The following is a 19,939-nucleotide window of genomic DNA, read 5'->3' on the forward strand; positions in this document are numbered from 1 at the left end:
CCACCACCATGGTCCGTGGGTTATCTTTGCCAAACACGTACCTAAAATTCCTTCGAACATCCAGCTCATCGGAGTATCTGTGATCCGTCGATATCAGAGGAACATTGCAATCAGTAGGAACTGTTCAATTTATCAGTCAGCCATAAATATATAGTGAAAACAAACGGCCTTTTTCAAGGCCAGCAATAAATCTTTACATAAGAGCTCTAGTTTATTGTAAATAAAAGTAAACCGTCCTCAAAAGTGTAAAGCTTGTGTAATAGTGCGCGATTAGCTTGTATCGTTTTGATGCGTTCGGCAAGCAGGGAATAAGCTTCGTGCGCCAAAGATACCGATTTTGACAAATTTACACTTACCAGATCGTGATCCGGCCGGAATCCAATTTGTATTCGTGTGAGCGCACGTCCGGTATTGTGCGAATGCTACTCAAAAGCGAAGTTTTACAGCTCATCTCGCTGCGAGTTACCATGTCATCACACCCAACGGTTCTTCGGGGGATTGTTTTTTTTTGGGTTATTTGGGGTATTTTTCTTTTTTTTTTATCCCACAACATTCATGACGTCTTTTTGGACTTTAATGGGGTGCAAACCACAAAAAAATAATCAAGTATTGAAGTAGTGTTAAGTTTTGAACGCTTAGGGTCTGTTCATAAGCTACGTAGACAATTCTGGAGGGGGGAGGGTTGATGAGCTGCCTCCCTGCATTGGTGCTAAGCACGGAAAACAAGATCGACGGAAAACAAATCAAGGAAAAAAAACTAGGGTTAAGATATAATTTCCGTCGTAACATGCACAACCCACACTTTACTTCTTTTTTTTTAAACGGGTTTGAACAAAAAATGGAATGTTTTTATCAAAGATGATTTACTTTTCCATACGTACGGTTTGATTTGATAAAGAGGAACAAATTGGTGAGATATTGTTAAAAATCTAACACTGCTTCTTAACTCCAATTACGAGTTTCAATTCCGTCCAAACATATTGAAACGTCATTGGGTTCACTTCTTTTTGAGAATAATGGATATATATATTCATATTATGCATTCTTATAGACTTTGTTTTGTACCTTTTGAACTAAACTATCAAACTAAAATGGGCGCTTATGCCGAAGTAGTTCTGTACCCTATGTGGTTAGACAATGGAATGGCTAAAAAATTGCAGACAAGCATCTATGAACCGAGGTAATTTTTGTAACATAAGTCTCACCCAAAAGCATGGAATTGGGAAAATTAAAGTTGTAAGAAAAGTAGGATCTCATCGGATGTGTTCTAAAGTTTAGGCAGGGTAAAGTCAATGATCAGGTTTTATTTGAAATCATGTTGTAAATATTGTCAAGCCTCATCGAGAATGGCAGAATCGGTAAAACGAATCAACTTATCGGACGGAGCTTTCTGCAGCTCTACTAGAACAATCTCATTTGACCTCTGTGTCAGAAGTTCCTTCGGTAGATACATGGTCACTTGTGGTCCTATCACTGGCCAATATCGCCCAAGATTGAAACCATTTACAATGATGAAACCCTATAATCAAGGCAAATAATTAAAGATACCGCATCGAAGATCGAATAAGACATTATTAGTACCTTTCCCCAACCGGTCATGTCAATGTATGTGTCGTGGATATCGCTGCTATCAATAAAAAGACTTCCTTTGAAGATTACTGGGCCATGAATTGCCATTCCTCGTCCATTTAATCCTTGGCCGTCGGACACCGTATCAGTCAACTGTTTAAGTTTATCAAAGTTCTCAAACGGATAACCAGTGATAGTCCAGTTAGATAGTTCCTGGTTGTACGGTTCATCATATGTCTGAATGGTTACGTTCCCAAGGATTCCCTGAAATCAATAATAACAGGTTGAAGATTAATGTCGCAATATATTTCAATAGCTAGCAAGTACTTACTTTATAATCATCAAGAACATCGAAATTAATACGACCTTGATTCTCCACCAATATTGAAAGTTTCGTACCCCATCCAGCGGAAATTGGAAGACTATTTATAGCGTTTTCTCTTGCAAGAGTACCAACATAAAACTGCAGAAACATACAGTGTTTTGTAATAATCATCCCCATAAATTGATTTAATGTTTACCTCATCCACATAGACTTGTGCTCTATCTCTCAAATCGTTGATCGTCAATTGGCTTGGATCACGCGTGAACTTGGGCAACGTAGTCTCGTATAACAAAAAGCCAGAGTTTTGATCCAATTCTTCAAAAGTCATCAAACGACTCGATGTCCTTTCGGGAGACCCTAATAGGCTTCTTGAGTTCGATGAGAAAATACTATCCACACTTGCCATCTGTACATCACCCAGTTTCATCTTTGGAGCACGATCTGGTACAGGCACGGCTGGTAGTTCAATGTACTGAAAAAATATTAAAGTTTATTTTTCGGCACCGGAAATCGTAAAGTATTTTTATATATTACCTCTCCAATAATATTCCTGAAGATAGTGTACTTCATTGTTGGATCTCCTGCTTCATCCATGGGGGCATCATAGTCGTAGGATGTAATATCGGCCATATATTTTCCTAGACCCCAATCATTAGCGCCTGCCCAAAAACCAAAATTGGTTCCTCCAAAGTACATGTAGAAGTCAACGTTCCATCCATCTCGGAGCATTTTGCGCAGCGTATTGGCCAAAGGTTCAGCAGGCCGACGTTGGTTACTTTCTTGCCAATGTGTCAACCATCCGGTGTAGAATTCGGTGTTTACCAGCGGACCTTTTGGCTGAACAGATCGCAACTTTGCCTGGTGGGTGTCAACCTCTTCGTCGGTCATCAAACCAAAATCGGTTGTGACAAAAACGCCAGGAACTTGACCACACTCAAGTTCATCCCCGTATGGTCTATCCACCGTGAAAAGCACAGCTTTATCTTGAGTGTACTTTTCGGTTTCCTGTTTCAGGAAATTAAGGTATGGTTTATCGCATTTTCCGAACGCTCCATACTCATTTTCAAGTTGCACCATGATGATGGGACCTCCGTTGCCGTACATGTATGGAGTCAATTGAGACATAAGTTTCTCGTACCAGATTTCTACCTCTTTCATGTAGTTGGCATCACTGGTGCGCACCTGGATTCCCGGATATTTCGTAAATAACCAGTATGGTAAGCCACCCTATAGTTTGTAAAATGGAATAAAATTTATAACTAAACTGCTTCATTTTTTAAAAAGTATTCAGTGGAAATAAAAAAATTAAAGATAATATTCAATATAATACGTCTAGTGAGTAGCCCTTGAGCTTTAATTGGTTTGAGAAATAGAAGCTTTTAAAGATTTAACCACAACGTGCGTCACAATATGTACGTCGATCACGTGACATCAACCATCATAGTCAACATACTTAAATATGTCACATCCGGACGGTATGTATTACTGCCGGGATTGTTTGCCCTTTTATTCACGCCAAGTACACAAATTGTGCCTACTAAGCAGTTGATGGAGCTTTCCAGGAGAGCATCATCTTCATAATCAGTATGAGTTCACATGCAATTTTAAGAGAATTATCTGGACCTGATTTGAAATCAATTGAGCTCGGTGGAGCAAAATCTACATTTTGCACCACCCTAGGATGTATAGCTACTTACGTTGTCAATTTCTGCGCAAATATATGGTCCTGGTCTCAGGATGACATACAGATCGGCCTCGATCGCAGCTTCAATGACATCCGTGATATTAGCTATGCCATCCCACACGTACTGGTTCTCCTTCGGATTATGCAGTGACCATTGCACATATAGATCAACGGCGTTGAGTCCTCCCGCGCGCAGTGTTTTTAGCTTTGAACGCCACGTTTGTGGTAAGGCTCTGAAGTAGTGAAATGATCCAGCCACGTACCTGAAATCTTTGCCATCCATCACAAATGTGTCCCGGTCATAATCGATGGTGAAGGACCGTTCATCCTGCTGAGTAAATATTTAAAGAAAGATACTTTAGCATCAATAAAAACAAACAAAAAACACTTAATCATAAAACACTGCTCTGCTAACATTTTTCTTAACTATATCCAATTTTGTTGTTTCACCGTACACAAAAAATCCTAACAGACAAAGGCATAATTTTAACTTAAACATTTTGCCTTGCTTCTCGGTTTGCACTGCTGCTACGATGTCAGCAGTCAAGAAGTTGCGAAAATAGTGATTGGAAGCAAATTATCGTTTGAGTGTCCATCCGCGTCTCGAGTTGAATGTATATATAGGTTCTATATGCTATATCTCGAAGGAGAGGCTTAATTTGATCGATTGAGGTTGTCCAATGAACGCAAAGTAGATGAAATAGATATGTTACTAATTTTATACACTTGCCAATTTGATGATTATATAATATGAAGGAAAGCTGTTGAAATTGTTTTCTTGGATCAAAACAACTATGGAACTACTTAAATACCGCATTGTTAAGGGACCATGTAAAGTTCCAGTTAAACCTAATAGCCAAAAAAGAAGAAGGGATATAATTATCCATAATATGTAAGGACAATAATTGCATTCAGTAAGCAGAAATGCGAAACTCTATGCTCAAGCCTCGTCTTGTTGCTAAGCTGAACCAGTTTTGAATAATGAATTTATACACCGTTCATAAAGCTCAACAATAAGCACGCTGTTAAAACATGAACGTTTAGTGTTGTAGGAGCTATTTTTGTCAAACTGTAAAAACTTTTTTTTTATTAAACTGTTGTAATTCTTTCGTAGCGGAAGGATTTTAATAAAATTTGAAGTATCTTAAAGATCAATCCTGACCTAATGAATATAGACGTCTAAGTGGAAAACCTGTGTAAAGAAAGATAGAAGGATTAGTAAATTCCATTTAATTCCATTACCATTCCAAGGATAAGCATATACCTTGACAGATACGCATATTTCGTCTTCGCGTAATTTGCAAACTTCTTCAGTGTTTTGTACTAATACTTGACACTGTATTAGTACGAGACACTGATGAAGATGATGCACATTGTAGACAAAATACGCGTATCTGTCAAGGATAAGCAAATAACGTAGTGGAATCAAATATAAGTTAGTAATCCTTCTCTCTTTCTTTAAAAGATCATTGGTTTGACTACAAATCAGCAAAATTTGTCTGACCTTTTCCGATTTGCCGTAAATTATGTACAATTAGATTTCATGGGAAATCATTGACATTTCTACTGAAATTTATCCATTTTATTTTTTGGCGTATTTGATATTTTTCAATAAATAATAGCACAAAACCGTTAATCCGAAAACGAAAATATACGTGGTTAGCCCTTATTTGCCTGCGATTTTTTTTTTTTGTTTTTTTCTACACCGTGTTATTGAAATAGGAACAGGGAACCTCGTTACACCGTCACGCACATAACGGTTGAACAAAAATTAGTTTTATGCAAAAAAAATGTTCAATTCTTCAGCTTCGCAAGAAATAACCTTTGTCTGTGAGTACTGTGAATAATTTACCATTGAAACATTACAGATTACATCGGAAGAGGAACAGTTAGCATAAACGTTTTCCTACGCGATTTAAGCAACTGTTTCCCGGGAAAAGATTTTCCCCAAAAATTGCCGGTTTTCCTTAGAGAATTTTGCAACCATCATCCTTATAACAGTTTTCACTTTGAAATGTAGGTGGCGAATGCTCGAAATTTTTTAACTGCAATGTTCTCTAAAGTTTTAAGACTGTTTCTGTAGTTCCCAGGATGTATTTCAAAGTTTTAAACGGCTCATAACTCTGAAAACTTTAAACCCTCTTGGAACTTCCACGACCTTATCAGTTCCCTAAATACCAATTGGGAATGCACTCCTTTGGAGCTCGTCTCCAAAGCTCTTTGAACCTCTCCGAAGTCTTAACAGCTCTGAAAATCGCAGATTCTCTCTTGTGAAATTTTAAGATGTTCGAAGTTCACTGAATTTATCTTTAGTTCATCAAACCTTTCAGTAGTTCTTTTCTTTGAGAAATGTTATGAACTTCAGAGAAGTTCATAGAGCTTCGTAGAAGTTTAGTGAGCCCCAGGAAAGTCTTGCAAATTTGAGACACATTTACTTAATTAAAAAAAAAACATAAGTGTACTTCAGAGAAATTTAGAGAAGCACGCGGATTATTATTTATGAAATATCTACTCTACCTATTCAAAATCCTACTTTTAAAAACATTCTTAGAAATCATAAAACCATAATGGACACCTACGTCGTTGAAGGCTATCAGGCAAGAATTTAGTGTGTTGCTCTGACCGAAGGCGGTTCTATGTTCAGATACAGCAAGAAGAAGAAATCTATTTAGTTTCCTAGGTGGAATATAGTGATGACTTCCCAGGAGCAATTGAGGGCAGTCAATGTTTCCGCCACGTAGGTCGAAAATAAACAGTTGCTGGATCCTTTGTCGCCTTCCATGCCATGTTTCCAAGTCAATCATTATGATAATTGAGGTATGGAATGGAGCCCAGATGGGAGCAACGTATTCTATGAGGCTACGGACTAAACTGTAGTACAGTGTCTTCTGTTTAATGTCGAATGAAGCCGATAACAGCCACATCATTAAACCTCAATTTGGAGTCAAAAAAACCATAAAGCTTCCCGTAAAAAAAAATCATGATATTTACTGTCTAAACATTGGATATTTTTGTTGATTACCATAACATCACAACGAAATTCATGGTTCACAAAAATGACAATCATAGTATATGAGACATTTACAGTAAAAAGCATCTTAACAATAAAAAAAACTGATTTTTCTTGAACAAATTTGATGTCATCACATTAATTTTTATTGTGTCAGATCGTTAAAAATCGATTATTATTTTTTCGTCCGTACAAAAATTTAACAAAAAAATTTATTGCACTCTAAATTCAACTGTAAAAATCATTGTAATTTCGTTGTTTTAATATAATTATTTTAAAGTTTGTTTTGAAATGATCCTCTTTCAGTGCTGAAAAGTTCACCACGATTCATTTTTTTTAAAGAAGTTATACTTGATGGAAGTCGCGAACCGAAAAATCAGACGTGGTCAGGTTCAAAAATCGCGAAGTCGTTGAAATTGTCTAAATCACCCGTATGCAGTGTACTCAAACGTTTCCGTGAGCGGCATACTATCGATCGGCAAGATCATAGCAAGCGTCGTAGTGGAACTAAGCCAGCCAAAGCACCGTCAGAAGGATTCGTCAGTGAGAAGGATTTCGATCTTTCCGGGCCAATAAGCAACCAACAGGACACTGAAGCAGAATCTAGTGGCCAAAAGACATGCCCGGAAGTTGTACAATGAGGTTCTTACAAAGTACGAAGGATACATCCTCATGGACGACGAAACGTACTTGAAGATGGATTATGGGCAGCCTCCCGGACTGCTAGTGGAACTAAGCCAGCCAAAGCACCGTCAGAAGGATTCGTCAGCGAGAAGGATTTCGATCTTTCCGGGCCAATAAGCAACCAAACAGGACACTGAAGCAGAATCTAGTGGCCAAAAGACATGCCCGGAAGTTGTACAATGAGGTTCTTACAAAGTACGAAGGATACATCCTCATGGACGACGAAACGTACTTGAAGATGGATTATGGGCAGCCTCCCGGACAAAAGTTCTATAAAGCCACTGGTCGAGGTGATGTCCCTAGCAAGTTCAAATTCGTTTTTGCCAGGGGGAACGACACTTCAGGATTATCCCATTTTTACCCAAACCTCTCATATAATTTTCAACGTGCACAAAATTTCAATCCATCCTATCTATTCTTTCTATTCCCAACTTATCCCTTCTGTATGCACACAAATTGGCAAGCAAGCCGTGCAGTTTCTCGAAGTTTTCAGGTCGACCGCGAAGCACTCTGCCATACTCACTGTCAGTTTACAACACTCTCCACAACAAACACCACGTATAATCGGTCTCGGGGGCAAAAAACATCAAGTGCATCACGGAGGAGACGGCAACGCACATCCATTTCCCGGACTCAAACCGATCGAATTCGACGGATAAGAGCCCGGGTCTCTGTGTGTTGTAGCATGGAAGTTACCGAACAGGCGCGAAGCAACTGTTGATTTCGTTCGAACTGCTGATTCTAGCCCCGGGAAAAGCCTTACCAATGAAACCCCCTACGACAAGCAGGTGGAAAAGGAATTCAGGTCGTTTTTTCCACTCGGCCCAAGTTTTACTCGTCTCTGCTGCTGGTCAAGGGTTCGGATAAGAAAGAGCTAATGGTGAAGTAAGACACCCACCGGGTGATGTATTTCTATGCGACAATATTGCGGATCAAATTCCCATCCAAATACAGCTGGGAATATTAACTGGAACTTTGTAATCCATCGCCATCACCCGTTCATCCTACTGTGCAGTTTCGACCTTTTCGGTGCGGAACCGTTTTCTGCACTTGAGCTGTGAGCTTTGATTCCGTTTCGCTAAAAATCAATATGTTTGACCCCCCCCCCCCTTGGAACAAAACGTTACACTGAAAATAACCCCCCCCCCATTATTTATTACGCAACGCTCTATAAACCCCCCTCCCCCACCTTTTCATTTAATTAATGTTTGATTTCGTTTTGTATTTTTTTTATTTTTAGGTAATTAATTATATTATTAATATTCAAAACAAAAACAAAAGATCAGTGTACCATCGAGTACCTCCTTTTCAAAAGTTCAAGATAGCAAAAATCTCAATTTATAAAATTAAAACAGATCCATTTAGTAAAGCAAGATTTAGTGATGATAGCCTTCGTTGTCGTTGCCAAAAACGTCAAAAAAGACCTGTATTTTCAAACTTTACATCAAGAAACGAAAAAAAAAACAAACTGTTCTCTTTTTTACGCAACGCAAGGCTTTACTACTCCTCCCCTATGTATAATTCGTAACAATATAGGTGACCCCCTCTCCCCCTATAAGTGTTACGTAATTCATGGACGCTTCATTGCAGCAAATTTTTCTTCTTTTTACACCTATCCTCTTCGCGTTCAGACTCGTATCCCTCTGAAATTTTTTAACATCCCTCACATCACATCTAGAGTCGGTGTATAATGAGTCACGCCAAGAGTGAAGCCAAGTCTACCTATTGAACTGTCAAAACGGCTACCTATCGTGCAAAGTAAATAAACATTACGATGCTATGAAAGGTTCACGAAAGGTATTGCAATAAAATATAAAATATAATCGAAGAAATGAGCATAAACACGCAGTGAGTGTTAAATTGTCATGGGATACGCTCGGTAATGATTAGTAATGAGAATTTCTACTATTTTTTGTTAAGATAATTTGACAAAATCACTGATATAATGATTTACTACAGCCGCAGTATTTTTTCTCTCGCTAGAAGTCATTTCAAGTTGTTGTAGAAGTCCTCTGTTGCCAAGTGAAAAGAATGGGAATCTTTCGAAAACCGTGATGCGAGTTCAACTGTTTTTCTCTTGGCGTGACTCATTATACACCGACTCTAATCACATCAATTGCCTGTTCTATTCCCATCTATTTTTTCTATCCCTGCTCTATTTTCGTCAACACGACACACTCAAAAAAATCCCATCAATTATGTTTTTTTCCCAAAAATCCCAAGTAATTACTAGACTGAAAAAATACATCCAAATGAGTGTCGTTCCCCCTGGTTTTTGCCCATAAATTTGCAAGAAAGCTTATGATCTGGCAAGGTATTTGCAGCTGCGGACAAAAAAAACCCAGGTTTTCGTGACAAACAAAACTATGGATTAAAAAATGTACAAGCAGGAGTGCCTGAAAAAAATGTATTTTTCCGTACATTAAGGCTTACAATGGACCTGTAAAGTTTTGGCCTGATTTGGCAAGCTGCCGCTACAGCGGAAAAGTTCTACTGGGGAATCAAGACAACGGGGTAGATTTCTTCGAAAAGGACATCAATCCACCCAACTGCCCTCAATTCCGCCTAATTGAGACATATTGGGCAATTGTCAAACAGAAGTTGAAGAAGAATGGAAATGTGACTCGGGATGCGACAGAGATGAAGAGATGGTGAAACAAAACGGCCGCTCAGGTTAGCCAACAGAGTGTCCAAAATATGATGAGTGGTATTCGAAGAAAAGTTCGAGATTTCATCAAAACCAAATCAGAACAATTTTTTCGCTGTTCTTTAAAATGCAATAAATAACCTAAAATTTCTCCGTTTATCCGTAGGACGAAGAAAATCTAATGGCGTTTCAATGCGTTAGGACGGAATTGAAACTCTTAGAACGAATTTAGAATAAAGAAGCAGTATTAGATTTTAAATAATATCATTTCAAATCAACAATTTGTGACTCTTTATCAAATCCAACGGTACGTACGTACGTAAGGTAAATAAATTTAGAAGTCATTTTTTGTTTAAACTCGTTCAGAAAAGAGAGGTAAAGCGCTGGTTGTGCTTAGTAGGACGGATTTTAGATCAAAAACCCTACCATCAATGTACAATATACACGAAAAGTTTCCTACTTTGTTCAGAAAATGTCGCGAAAAATACCAAAACTGTGTTGTCCCATCCATAAGAGCCCATGGAGACAAAAATCTTCAACAGCCTTTTTCTCAGCTTGCTGTTTTAACGAATGGGAGAACTATGCTGAAAAGAGCAGTAACACTACTGCGACACTATTGATCTATTGTGATTGAGAAATGATGAAGTATTCGATTTTTTTACAGTTGTCATTCTTACATTTATCGCAAGGATCCAACTCCAATTGAAAGGTCCCGCTATTTATACCTTTCGGAGTGTCAGTCAAAGATTGATTCTTTAGCAACAAAATTAAAGAATGACACCGATAATGACCATGCATCAGAACACTAGTCTTAATTTCTTCAAACTAGGGAACAACGAATAAAAGATTAGGAATCATATAAATGAAGACCAACTAACTCGTTTTTTCCTTGTTTCAAGATCATGGACAAAGCCGAGTCTTGTCACTATCAACAAGGCATAACAAGTAACAAGGACTAAGATGTGTTCCTTGGATTACTGAAAATCCTGTTCCCCTAGTTTGAAGTAGTCAGGACTACATTCCGTAACGTACCACGAAAAGGTGATCTACGGGGCAAAGGGCAGTATAGGAGGGATGATATAATGACCAGTGATCATGAATATTGAGTACGGAATATTTATGAAAATTGATATCCACGCATATATTAACAAATTCGCAAGTATGAGGAGTCGTAAACAAGTTAAGTTTATTCTGTTTAAATGTGTGTTAAAAAAAAGCAGGTTAGAAAAATAAATTTAAACGAAAAAGGATTGTCGCAAGTAACTATTTTCATTTAATGTGTGCTAGAATTTGAAAATTGATATCAAATCATAGGGGGTCCACAGTAAAAAAATAGACCAAGGGCCCCAAGGCTGGTTAAGACGACCCTGCTTGGAGCAGATCCGTGGGCCTTAACATATAATAAAATCACGATGGGCAAAACAAATCATACGACTTGCACAGTCTACACAACACGAATAAACCGAAGACAAGTGCGATAACAACAATAAAGTTAAACTATTTTCAACTGACTGCTTTATTTTCAACTTCTTTTCATGTTGTTATCGACCCAACAATAATATCGTTTGTTTTAACCTAACCTGATCTAACCTAAGGTTTCAATTTGAATGTATGTATTTAGCATGAGTCATTTCATCATCCCAAATTTTGGTTAAAACAAATTTGTTTTCGGTTCATAACTACTGAAATGATGGGTTGAATTATCTAAAATTAATGTTGATGCAATATGATTTGATGGGTTGAATCCAGCTAAAAAAAAAGTCGTTTGCGGATTTAAAAACAACCAATATTGACAACAAATTTTAAAAGCTTCAACCATATTTTAGGTTAGTCTCATTTCTTCATGGTGTAATGGAAATTTAAGAGTGAAAAAATAGTTCAGCAGTGCAAATACCGATGAACCAATTTGTTAATAGATATTATACACAAAATACAAAATAATTTTTAAGTTTTATTTCCCGTTTAATATATAAGATCGCACTGCTTTCACTAAAGCCAATCCAACCATACCAAAATGATCAATAATGATCTAGCACGCCTGTAATAGATGACGCGTAAGGATAAGTAAATATAAATAATACATAGAATTATGTATACAATGACACCAACTAATTAAAACCAGCACGTAACGCTTGTCTCGAAGGTAGATGTGATACAAATGATTCAACTTAACTGCATTACCTATCTCATCCTACCAGTTAATTAAAATTCCCAAACTATAAACATTCGTCAGATGCAACATTGATCAATGTTATCAACTCTTCTCAACAGAAGTGGTTTTCAAACACATTATATGCCAATCTGAAGCAACAGGAAAGTCACGTCACAACTGATAACGATTGTAAACTAATTAAGATACTATACGCGCGACGCGTTGTCTCGGTAATCTTAGCGTTGGTCTCAAGCTAGGTAGGTATATAGTTATGTGAAGAATACCGACCCACACGAGTAAAATGTAAAAGTCATCTCTCATCTCACACTGACATTCGTTTCGTTATCACCATATTTGCAAACTTATCTTTGGACAGAAAAATACCTTGCACTGTTTGTTGGGAGATGACATGATTTTAGCAAAAATAAATCAAATTCACTCGAAACTTCCTGACCACTTGCACACGCGCAGGCGAATGTCCAAAAACTGAAAAAGAAAGTGTTGAACATAATCAAACCGTCGTGTTGCATTTACAGTCGGGTATCCTTATTCCCGGATGGTTTTTTACCCGTATTCCTTTATTCGGATTAGTAGATGCTTGATCTTCGGCAGGTATACCTATAGAATGTTGACAGGATATGCTATTGCTCTTCCAAAGATTTATTTCCGATTTACGGATTATTTTCAAGAAGAAGCAGCAAAAGTAATTCAAATTTGTCAATGCACACTATGTTTTGTTTTAAGTATTTCCAATTCAGAGATAAAATTAGCATTTGGCGTCAGATTATCAACTTTAATAGCATGCAGTCCCTTAAACGGCAAAATTCAGCTCATTTTCATACTGGTGGTTTCTGTTTAGCGAATTAACGGCATCCAAGTATCCGGAAAAAAAATAATACGGACGAAAAATCCATCCGGGAATAAGGATTCCTCACTGTAGTGCGTACAGAGTATGCAGACGATTATTCAGCACTCTCCATACCGGATTTTTAATGCATGGTTATTAAGGGAGCATCCGTTAAATACGTTAGATGAAAGTAAGGAAATTAAGGATTTTTTTCTATATCTTATTCAATGCTTGTCATTGCTTTAGACAGACGTGACAGACTTAATGGATCGTCCCTTAAGGGTTATTATCGATTTTTGTTCCAGATATCGATTTTATAGGGGCCTCTCTACATGCTGAAGCAAACTAATTGTCACCGATGTGACACATGTAATTCTCAATGGATAAAATGGATACATGTTTAGGTATTTTTGTTTTAATATGTATACAAACGTCAGCTCAGTTTAAGGGTTTGAAATTTCAATCAGCTATGTACGTGAAATGGGAGGATGTTATAAATCTGTTTTCAAAAATCATCAATTGTGTGACATTTTCTAGATCATCGATTGTCAACATAGGATTCGCGAACTCCCTTTAAGCGTAAAGCACATGAAAAGAAGCGATGTTGAGCGAGCGTGACTGCACGATGGAAGACCGTTGAGAATCGATGTTCTAGATGCTGAAATCATTTCGAGTAAATGAAACATGTATTTTTTAATCCATCTTAAGTCAGTCTTTAAGGTGAAGGTAACCCCTCCGAAAATAATAATTACGTTTTGATTTTTCTAAAAAAAATAAAAAAAGTCAAAAATCTTTTCTAATTTTTCAAATAAAATTCCCGTTCAAAAAACATATTATATAAAAAATCATGGCATACAGTTGTACTACAAAAAACCACAAAACATCGACTTTTTGGTTTTGCTGAGGGTCCATTCTTTTATGATGGGATAAAAAAAAACAAAAATTTTACATGTAAATTTTCCCAGGAATTTAAGGAAAATACTGATTTTCTTGGATTTTTGATAATTTTTCCCAATATTTTTAGAAACATAGAAACGTACCGGAATAAAATGTCCTCGGGGGTAATAAACTTCCCCAACAGCAAAAATAATCTGGCACGTTTTAGTTTTTCTAAAAATATTGGAAAAAGATATAAAAAATCCACGCAAAGTTTTGTTCCTGAAAAAATTTAAATGTAAAATTTCTATTCCTATCTCATCATGAACATAAGTTGGATTCCAAAAAACCCGAAAGATCGATTTTTAAGGTTTTTCGAGTATAACTCGTTGCCATAACGACTTCAAAAAAATGTGTTCTAAAGGTTTTTTTCCCTTTATTTACAAGGTTTTCAGCCATCGGCTGGTTTGCCTTGGATGTTTTACAGGAGAGTTTTCTTGAGAAAAGGAAAAAAATGATTTTTATAGATTTTTGATATCTTTTTCCAATATTTTTAGAAAAATCAAAACGGTAATGGTAAGTTGTGGATTTGAAAAAAGCAATCCCGGATCCAGTTCGCTCTCCACTCTACAGACTACAAAAATCCTCATGATTTTTGGTTTTTGTTGAAGGACTGAGATTTTTAAAATATTTTGTTCTTTAAATCCAAATTGTAACATTGATTTGTTTTCTCTTCCATGAAACTCTAATGACTCTAAAACTTTCCCAAGGATCTGACATATTGAAATATTTTCAAAGTTCTTATAATTAGCTTGTTTGTTGTCTGGCACTTCAAAGGTTAACAGTGTTGGCTAGAATTCGAAAGAAATGTTTAGCTCTAGAGATAATTTCAATAGGTTCTTAATAAATATTAGGGAATTTTAAGGAGTTCTGAGGAATTTTTCAGGAGTGTTCTGAGGAAAGTTTCAAGAAAATTATTAGCAAACTTTAGTAGAAGGTCGGAGGTGAATTTCAAAAGGTTTCTGAAAAATGCTTATGGGTTAATCTGAAGAAATTACCAAAGGAACTGTAATGAATATAACAAGAGTATTTTATACATAGAATAAACTAAAGTGCGAGGTTTCATGAGAATATCAGCAATACTGTAGATTAAATTTCAAAAAATTCAGTGGATGGTGAAAGTTTGAAAAATATTCCAATTAAAATCCAAATTGTTTCTAGTGTGTCAGAAATTTGACATATATTTTTTAAATCATCACAATTGGGTGAAAAACAAAATAAAATTGTCGATTTTTGCGGCTTTTGCGAAACTGTTATCCCCTGCGCTTTGGTCAGAGAGCGTATAGGGTGTCGTTGTGCCAATTTGGTCATGGCACATTTCAAGTATGAGAGAGTGATTGAAGAAATACACACACATTATTGAAAAACTGTTATCGAATAAAATGGTAGATCTCTACCAAGACTAAGTTTTCAAACATAATTTTGTAAGTTGTTAAAGGTAAATAGATGAGATGAGATGAGAAATTGGGATTGTCTTCGACAAAATAAGAAATCTTTAAGTATTGAACGTTCACCAAATTGTAGAATATTAAAATCCTTTTCATGAAAAAAAAACACTAAAGATTTTTTGATCATTTTGCTTTGCTCAGTTGTCGGAGTCACAAAATATTGTAAAATTTTCTAAATGCTAATCGTTTAGAGTTGATTAAATGGACAACATTAAAAGGACTATTATTGCAACGGCATGATCCTTTCACACTAATAGCGAATTCATTTATTATCGGGTTTGGAACCAGTTCCAATCCAGTGCGAAACCGAACTTTTTGTCAGTGCGAACCTCAACCTGAGCTGGGTTTAAAAAACAAACGAGCAAACTGACGTTTGTCAGAAAACAAGCAGACCCAATTTTGATACCCGATCCAGGCTGGAACTGAATAATAAACGAATTCGCTATAAGAAATACTTAATCTTATACGTGACGGAATCCATATTTGACATAAAGGATGAGACGTAAACAAGCATGTAATGTAAAATTAAGTGTTCCGAGACTGAACAGCTTGAAGGTACGTTTGATTGAGCTGAATTTCGCGTCTATTTGGACTGAATTTTATGTCAAAATTGACGCTCGTATATGTCAGTCTCAGAGCACCTAAATTTACATAATTTTTAGTTTAAAAAAAAATACGTTCGAAATGCTCAACATTTACCGAGGCATGACAAATTTAAAATTATATTAGACTCTGAATTTTAAAAATCTGTCACTGTCTGGTGAAAATAAAATTGAAATATCGAGCAAAACATGAGTTCGTAATCTTAAAAAAAAAAAATTCTTTGGATCTTAATACCCCGATCACAATACAGCGTATATCACGTGATATACGCTGTCTTGCAATGAGCACTCATACATCTAGTTTTCATTGGAAATCCTATGTATGAGTGCTCATTTCAAGACAGCCTATATTACGTGATATAGGCTGTAATGTGAACGGGGTATAATTTCTGACAAGCTTTATACCCCGGACAGACTATGGCTTATATCATGTAATATAGGCTGTCTTGCAATGAGCACTCATACATAGGATTTCCAGTGAAAACTAGATGTATGAGTGCTCATTGCAAGACAGTCTATATATATATATATATATATATATATATTTTTTTTTTTTTTTTTTTTATTATAGTCACTTTAACACTCTTGGGTCATTTGTGACTTGTCCGGGGGTGAGATTTGAACTCGTGACTTTGGCGTGAGAGGTATGGATGTTAACCACTATGCCGGGATCGCCCCAGTCTATATTACATGATATAAGCCATAGTCTGTACGGGGTATTAGACTCTTTAAACAATTCGTAAAACCAATTTATCGCTTTTTCACCCTGGTTAATTATTAATTCTGATTTCCTAATGTTATTGAACATGATTCCCGTCATCTTTATCAATAATTTGAATGAGATAAGTTGAAACTTGTTACTAGAAAAATTCTTAGGAGAATTAAAAAAGAAATATGTTGTTAGGGGTTTCTAGTGAAATTAAAAAGATTCGGAAGTGGAAAATCAGAGGATTGTAAGACTAGAAAAAACTTGAAGTTTTAAGACAATCCCTAGAGTTTTGACAGGTTCTGGCCCAGACAACCAGAATGCACGTATATTCAAAGTTGTTTTTGTGATATACAAACATATGTACAAACAAACAAGTCGTATATAATGCAAAGAAATGGCTTATACGTACAAAAGTGGAGGCCATATACGTGCATATTTTCGTTTAATTTTAAACGAGTTGATTTAACATCATATGCGATTTGATCTGTAATAACAATTCCATTTTGAAAAGTCTTACGATGTAATCCGATTAAATTTGTGATACAGTACGTCGGAAAAATGAGTCATCGCATATAAGTCGGAAATTTGCATTCTATACGATTTAACTTAAACATAATGCGAGGTATGCCATTCTAATATGCGATTTTGACTTAAACTGTAGCAATTTACGATACTGTCTGTACATTGTTATACGACTTCTGGTTGTCTGGGGGCACCCTGGATACATTATTTATAAACATATTGTATTTTTATACAAATTTATAAAATACCGACGACATATGCCGAAGTATGACTAGTAATCCATACGGTAAACCCTCCCCCTAATTCGAAACCTGCCTACCTAAATTCATGAGTTTGCGTGGACGTTTTTCTAGATGGCCTTAAGGGGTCATGTTTTTAGCCTTTAGACTTCTCTGACGTTTTTGAATTGCACAAATATTAGTGCAGAACTTTGGATAAATTCAAATGTTTTCTTGCACTGATACTTGTGCATTTCACGAACGTCAGAGAAGTCTATAGGCTAAAAACATGACCCCTTAAGGCCATCTAGAAAAACGTCCACGCAAACTCATGAATTTAGGTAGGCAGATTCTGTATTTTATAGATTTTATTGTAGTTTAGTCTATATTGTTGACTGCTCTCTGTGTTTTGATTCTATGATGGCAGGGTAAGCAAGGAAAAACAGGATTGAATAAAGCGTCATTGTAAACATCGGACAGGCGTTCTAGTGAGCAAGCTTCGTGATTAAAATGAGATAGGATGATTAACTTTTAAGCAAAACCTGCGGGACTTGAACTTTATTTATTAGAATTCTATTAGCATTGCACCACAGACAAACAGACATAACACATTGAATTTTTTTTCACTAAAAACATCGTCGCTAAAACACTATTGCCATCGCCATCGGTTGAGTATACTGTGATAGGCAGTACGCTGAACAGGCGGTACTACCAACTAAAAAAAAACATTTAAAATGACCGTTGACGAAATTACTAGCTCCGAAACGAAGCATTTTCGTGACTTTGTGTCTCGAGCAAAGTTGCTTATTATAATGAAGAAGGAGCACCGATTGACATTAAAACTCACCCGCATTCATGGCGTCAAAATCTAACATTTTACTCTGACATTCTGGATACTCAGGTCAGCAAACACAATAATTTACCATTTTGAATTTAATATAGTGCTTCCTTTCACGATAGAATATCATATCGGCATAGTAGCGGTTGTAGCACATTAAAAGTTGGATCTAATTGTTGGATCAGCAAAAAAATCGGAACTCAATGTTTAAAACTATTTGTTGTCGCGCACAGTCTTTAGAGTATCTTGCAAAATTGCGAAACTTAAGTATTTAAAAATAAATTTCCATAACATAATACTCAATGACTGTCCACTTACCTCATTCTGTACACTAGAATTTTCCAATCCGAGCACTAATCCAAGTGTTAGACCAACTATCGCTACCACGATAACGGCCCCCAAACCTAACTTACTTATCCTGGTTAGGCTCATTTTCAGTACAACAAGACTGCTACTACAAGACTGAACAGTTCGAAGAATTGCCAACGTGTACGCCTAATCTTTCCTATGTTATCATTGAGTATTTAATTACCTATATATTGTAGGATAATCTTCACAAGATTATTGTAATATAGGACACACGTTTGTCTATCATTATCATAGATAAACTCACACTACTGATTATTAACTGGAGAATATAAAATACAGTACTTTCCCGTTTTTGTCAATCCCATCTGAAATTTTAGGCTGACAAAAACGGGAAGCTGATAGAATCGGGATTTTTTTTTTCAATATTTTAATCATCAAAATCAAGTTTAACCAGAGAGAGAGGGATTAGTATTTTCCATTTAATTCCACTACTTTATTTGCTTATCCTTGACAGATACGCGTATTTCGTCTACAATGTGCAGACTTCTTCAGTGTCTTGTACTAATACTACGTACGAAATACGCGTATCTGTCAAGGATAAGCAAATAAAGTAGTGGAATTAAATGGAAAATACTAATCCCTCTCTCTCTCTCATTATACAGGTATTCCACTAAGACGCCCATATTCATCAGGTTTCAAGTTTAACCGTTATTTATCCACTATTAATGGAATTACTGATAAATGTTTACTATTCTTACAACAAAGGGTACACCAAATGTTGTTGAAATGAAAAGTTTGCGTACGGTTTATTGAGCCGGTACGTACTGTTCGGTTTCCATAAATTTCGTTTGATTTTCAGCGCTGCAACCAAGGCTGAACCTCCATATCTCAGTATCAACGTAAATACACTAGCCAGGAGCCGTCCCGAGATGTTCGGTATGATTCTGGCTACCGCGTTGATGGCTGCCTTCTCGTAAGCGTATTGTACGTGGCTATTGAAGCCAAACGGTCGTTGACCATGACTCCCAGGCATTTCAACACGCACTTCTAGTTTATTGCGTGATCCCCAACGGTAATTTCTGACCGCTACAGCGCTTTAAAGTTACTGATCAATACCACCTCGCTTTTGTTGTAGGCTTTCTGCAGCTTCACTCCAGGCATTAGGTTTCCAATCATGTCGACCGAGATGGTCGCCAACATTTCCATCTATTCCAGTGTCTTGCCTGTTATCGTAAGACGAAATCGTCCGTAAAGCCAACGATCTCAACTCGTTTGGGTAGCTTTAGCGTTACACCGCCGTTTTGAATCACGTTCCAGAGCGTTGGTCCAACCGTGATCCTAATCGATCTCTGCCCATATTTGGCTCTTAGATCCGAACCCGGTTCTGACAATAGAGTCGGCCTCCCAGCTGGAGCTGTTGAGTGCATTCTTGACGTCGA

General features: G+C 36.7%; 1 protein-coding gene across 2 annotated transcripts; it reads right to left on the reverse strand.

Moving 5' to 3' along the window:
- Window positions 1-1,282: 1,282 nt before the first annotated feature.
- LOC135703566 (beta-galactosidase-like) lies at window positions 1,283-18,653 on the reverse strand. 2 transcript variants are annotated; one of them, XM_065224813.1, is made up of 7 exons: window positions 18,510-18,653; window positions 3,592-3,906; window positions 2,429-3,121; window positions 2,091-2,366; window positions 1,901-2,032; window positions 1,582-1,833; window positions 1,283-1,519 (listed from the first exon to the last, which is right to left on the reverse strand). In XM_065224813.1, exons 1-7 carry the CDS (start codon window positions 18,621-18,623, stop codon window positions 1,331-1,333), a joined length of 1,971 nt encoding a protein of 656 aa, XP_065080885.1. In that variant the 5' UTR covers window positions 18,624-18,653; the 3' UTR covers window positions 1,283-1,330. The 2 variants fall into 2 exon arrangements, with proteins under 2 accessions (XP_065080885.1, XP_065080886.1); XM_065224814.1 differs by lacking the exon at window positions 18,510-18,653 and adding an exon at window positions 3,994-4,109.
- Between the last annotated feature and the right edge of the window lie 1,286 nt (window positions 18,654-19,939).

Source organism: Ochlerotatus camptorhynchus, unplaced genomic scaffold (genome assembly GCF_037179485.1).
Source record: "Ochlerotatus camptorhynchus isolate MF236.1 unplaced genomic scaffold, CSIRO-AGI_Acam_v1.1 ptg000216l, whole genome shotgun sequence".
Classification (NCBI taxonomy): Eukaryota; Metazoa; Arthropoda; class Insecta; order Diptera; family Culicidae; genus Ochlerotatus; species Ochlerotatus camptorhynchus.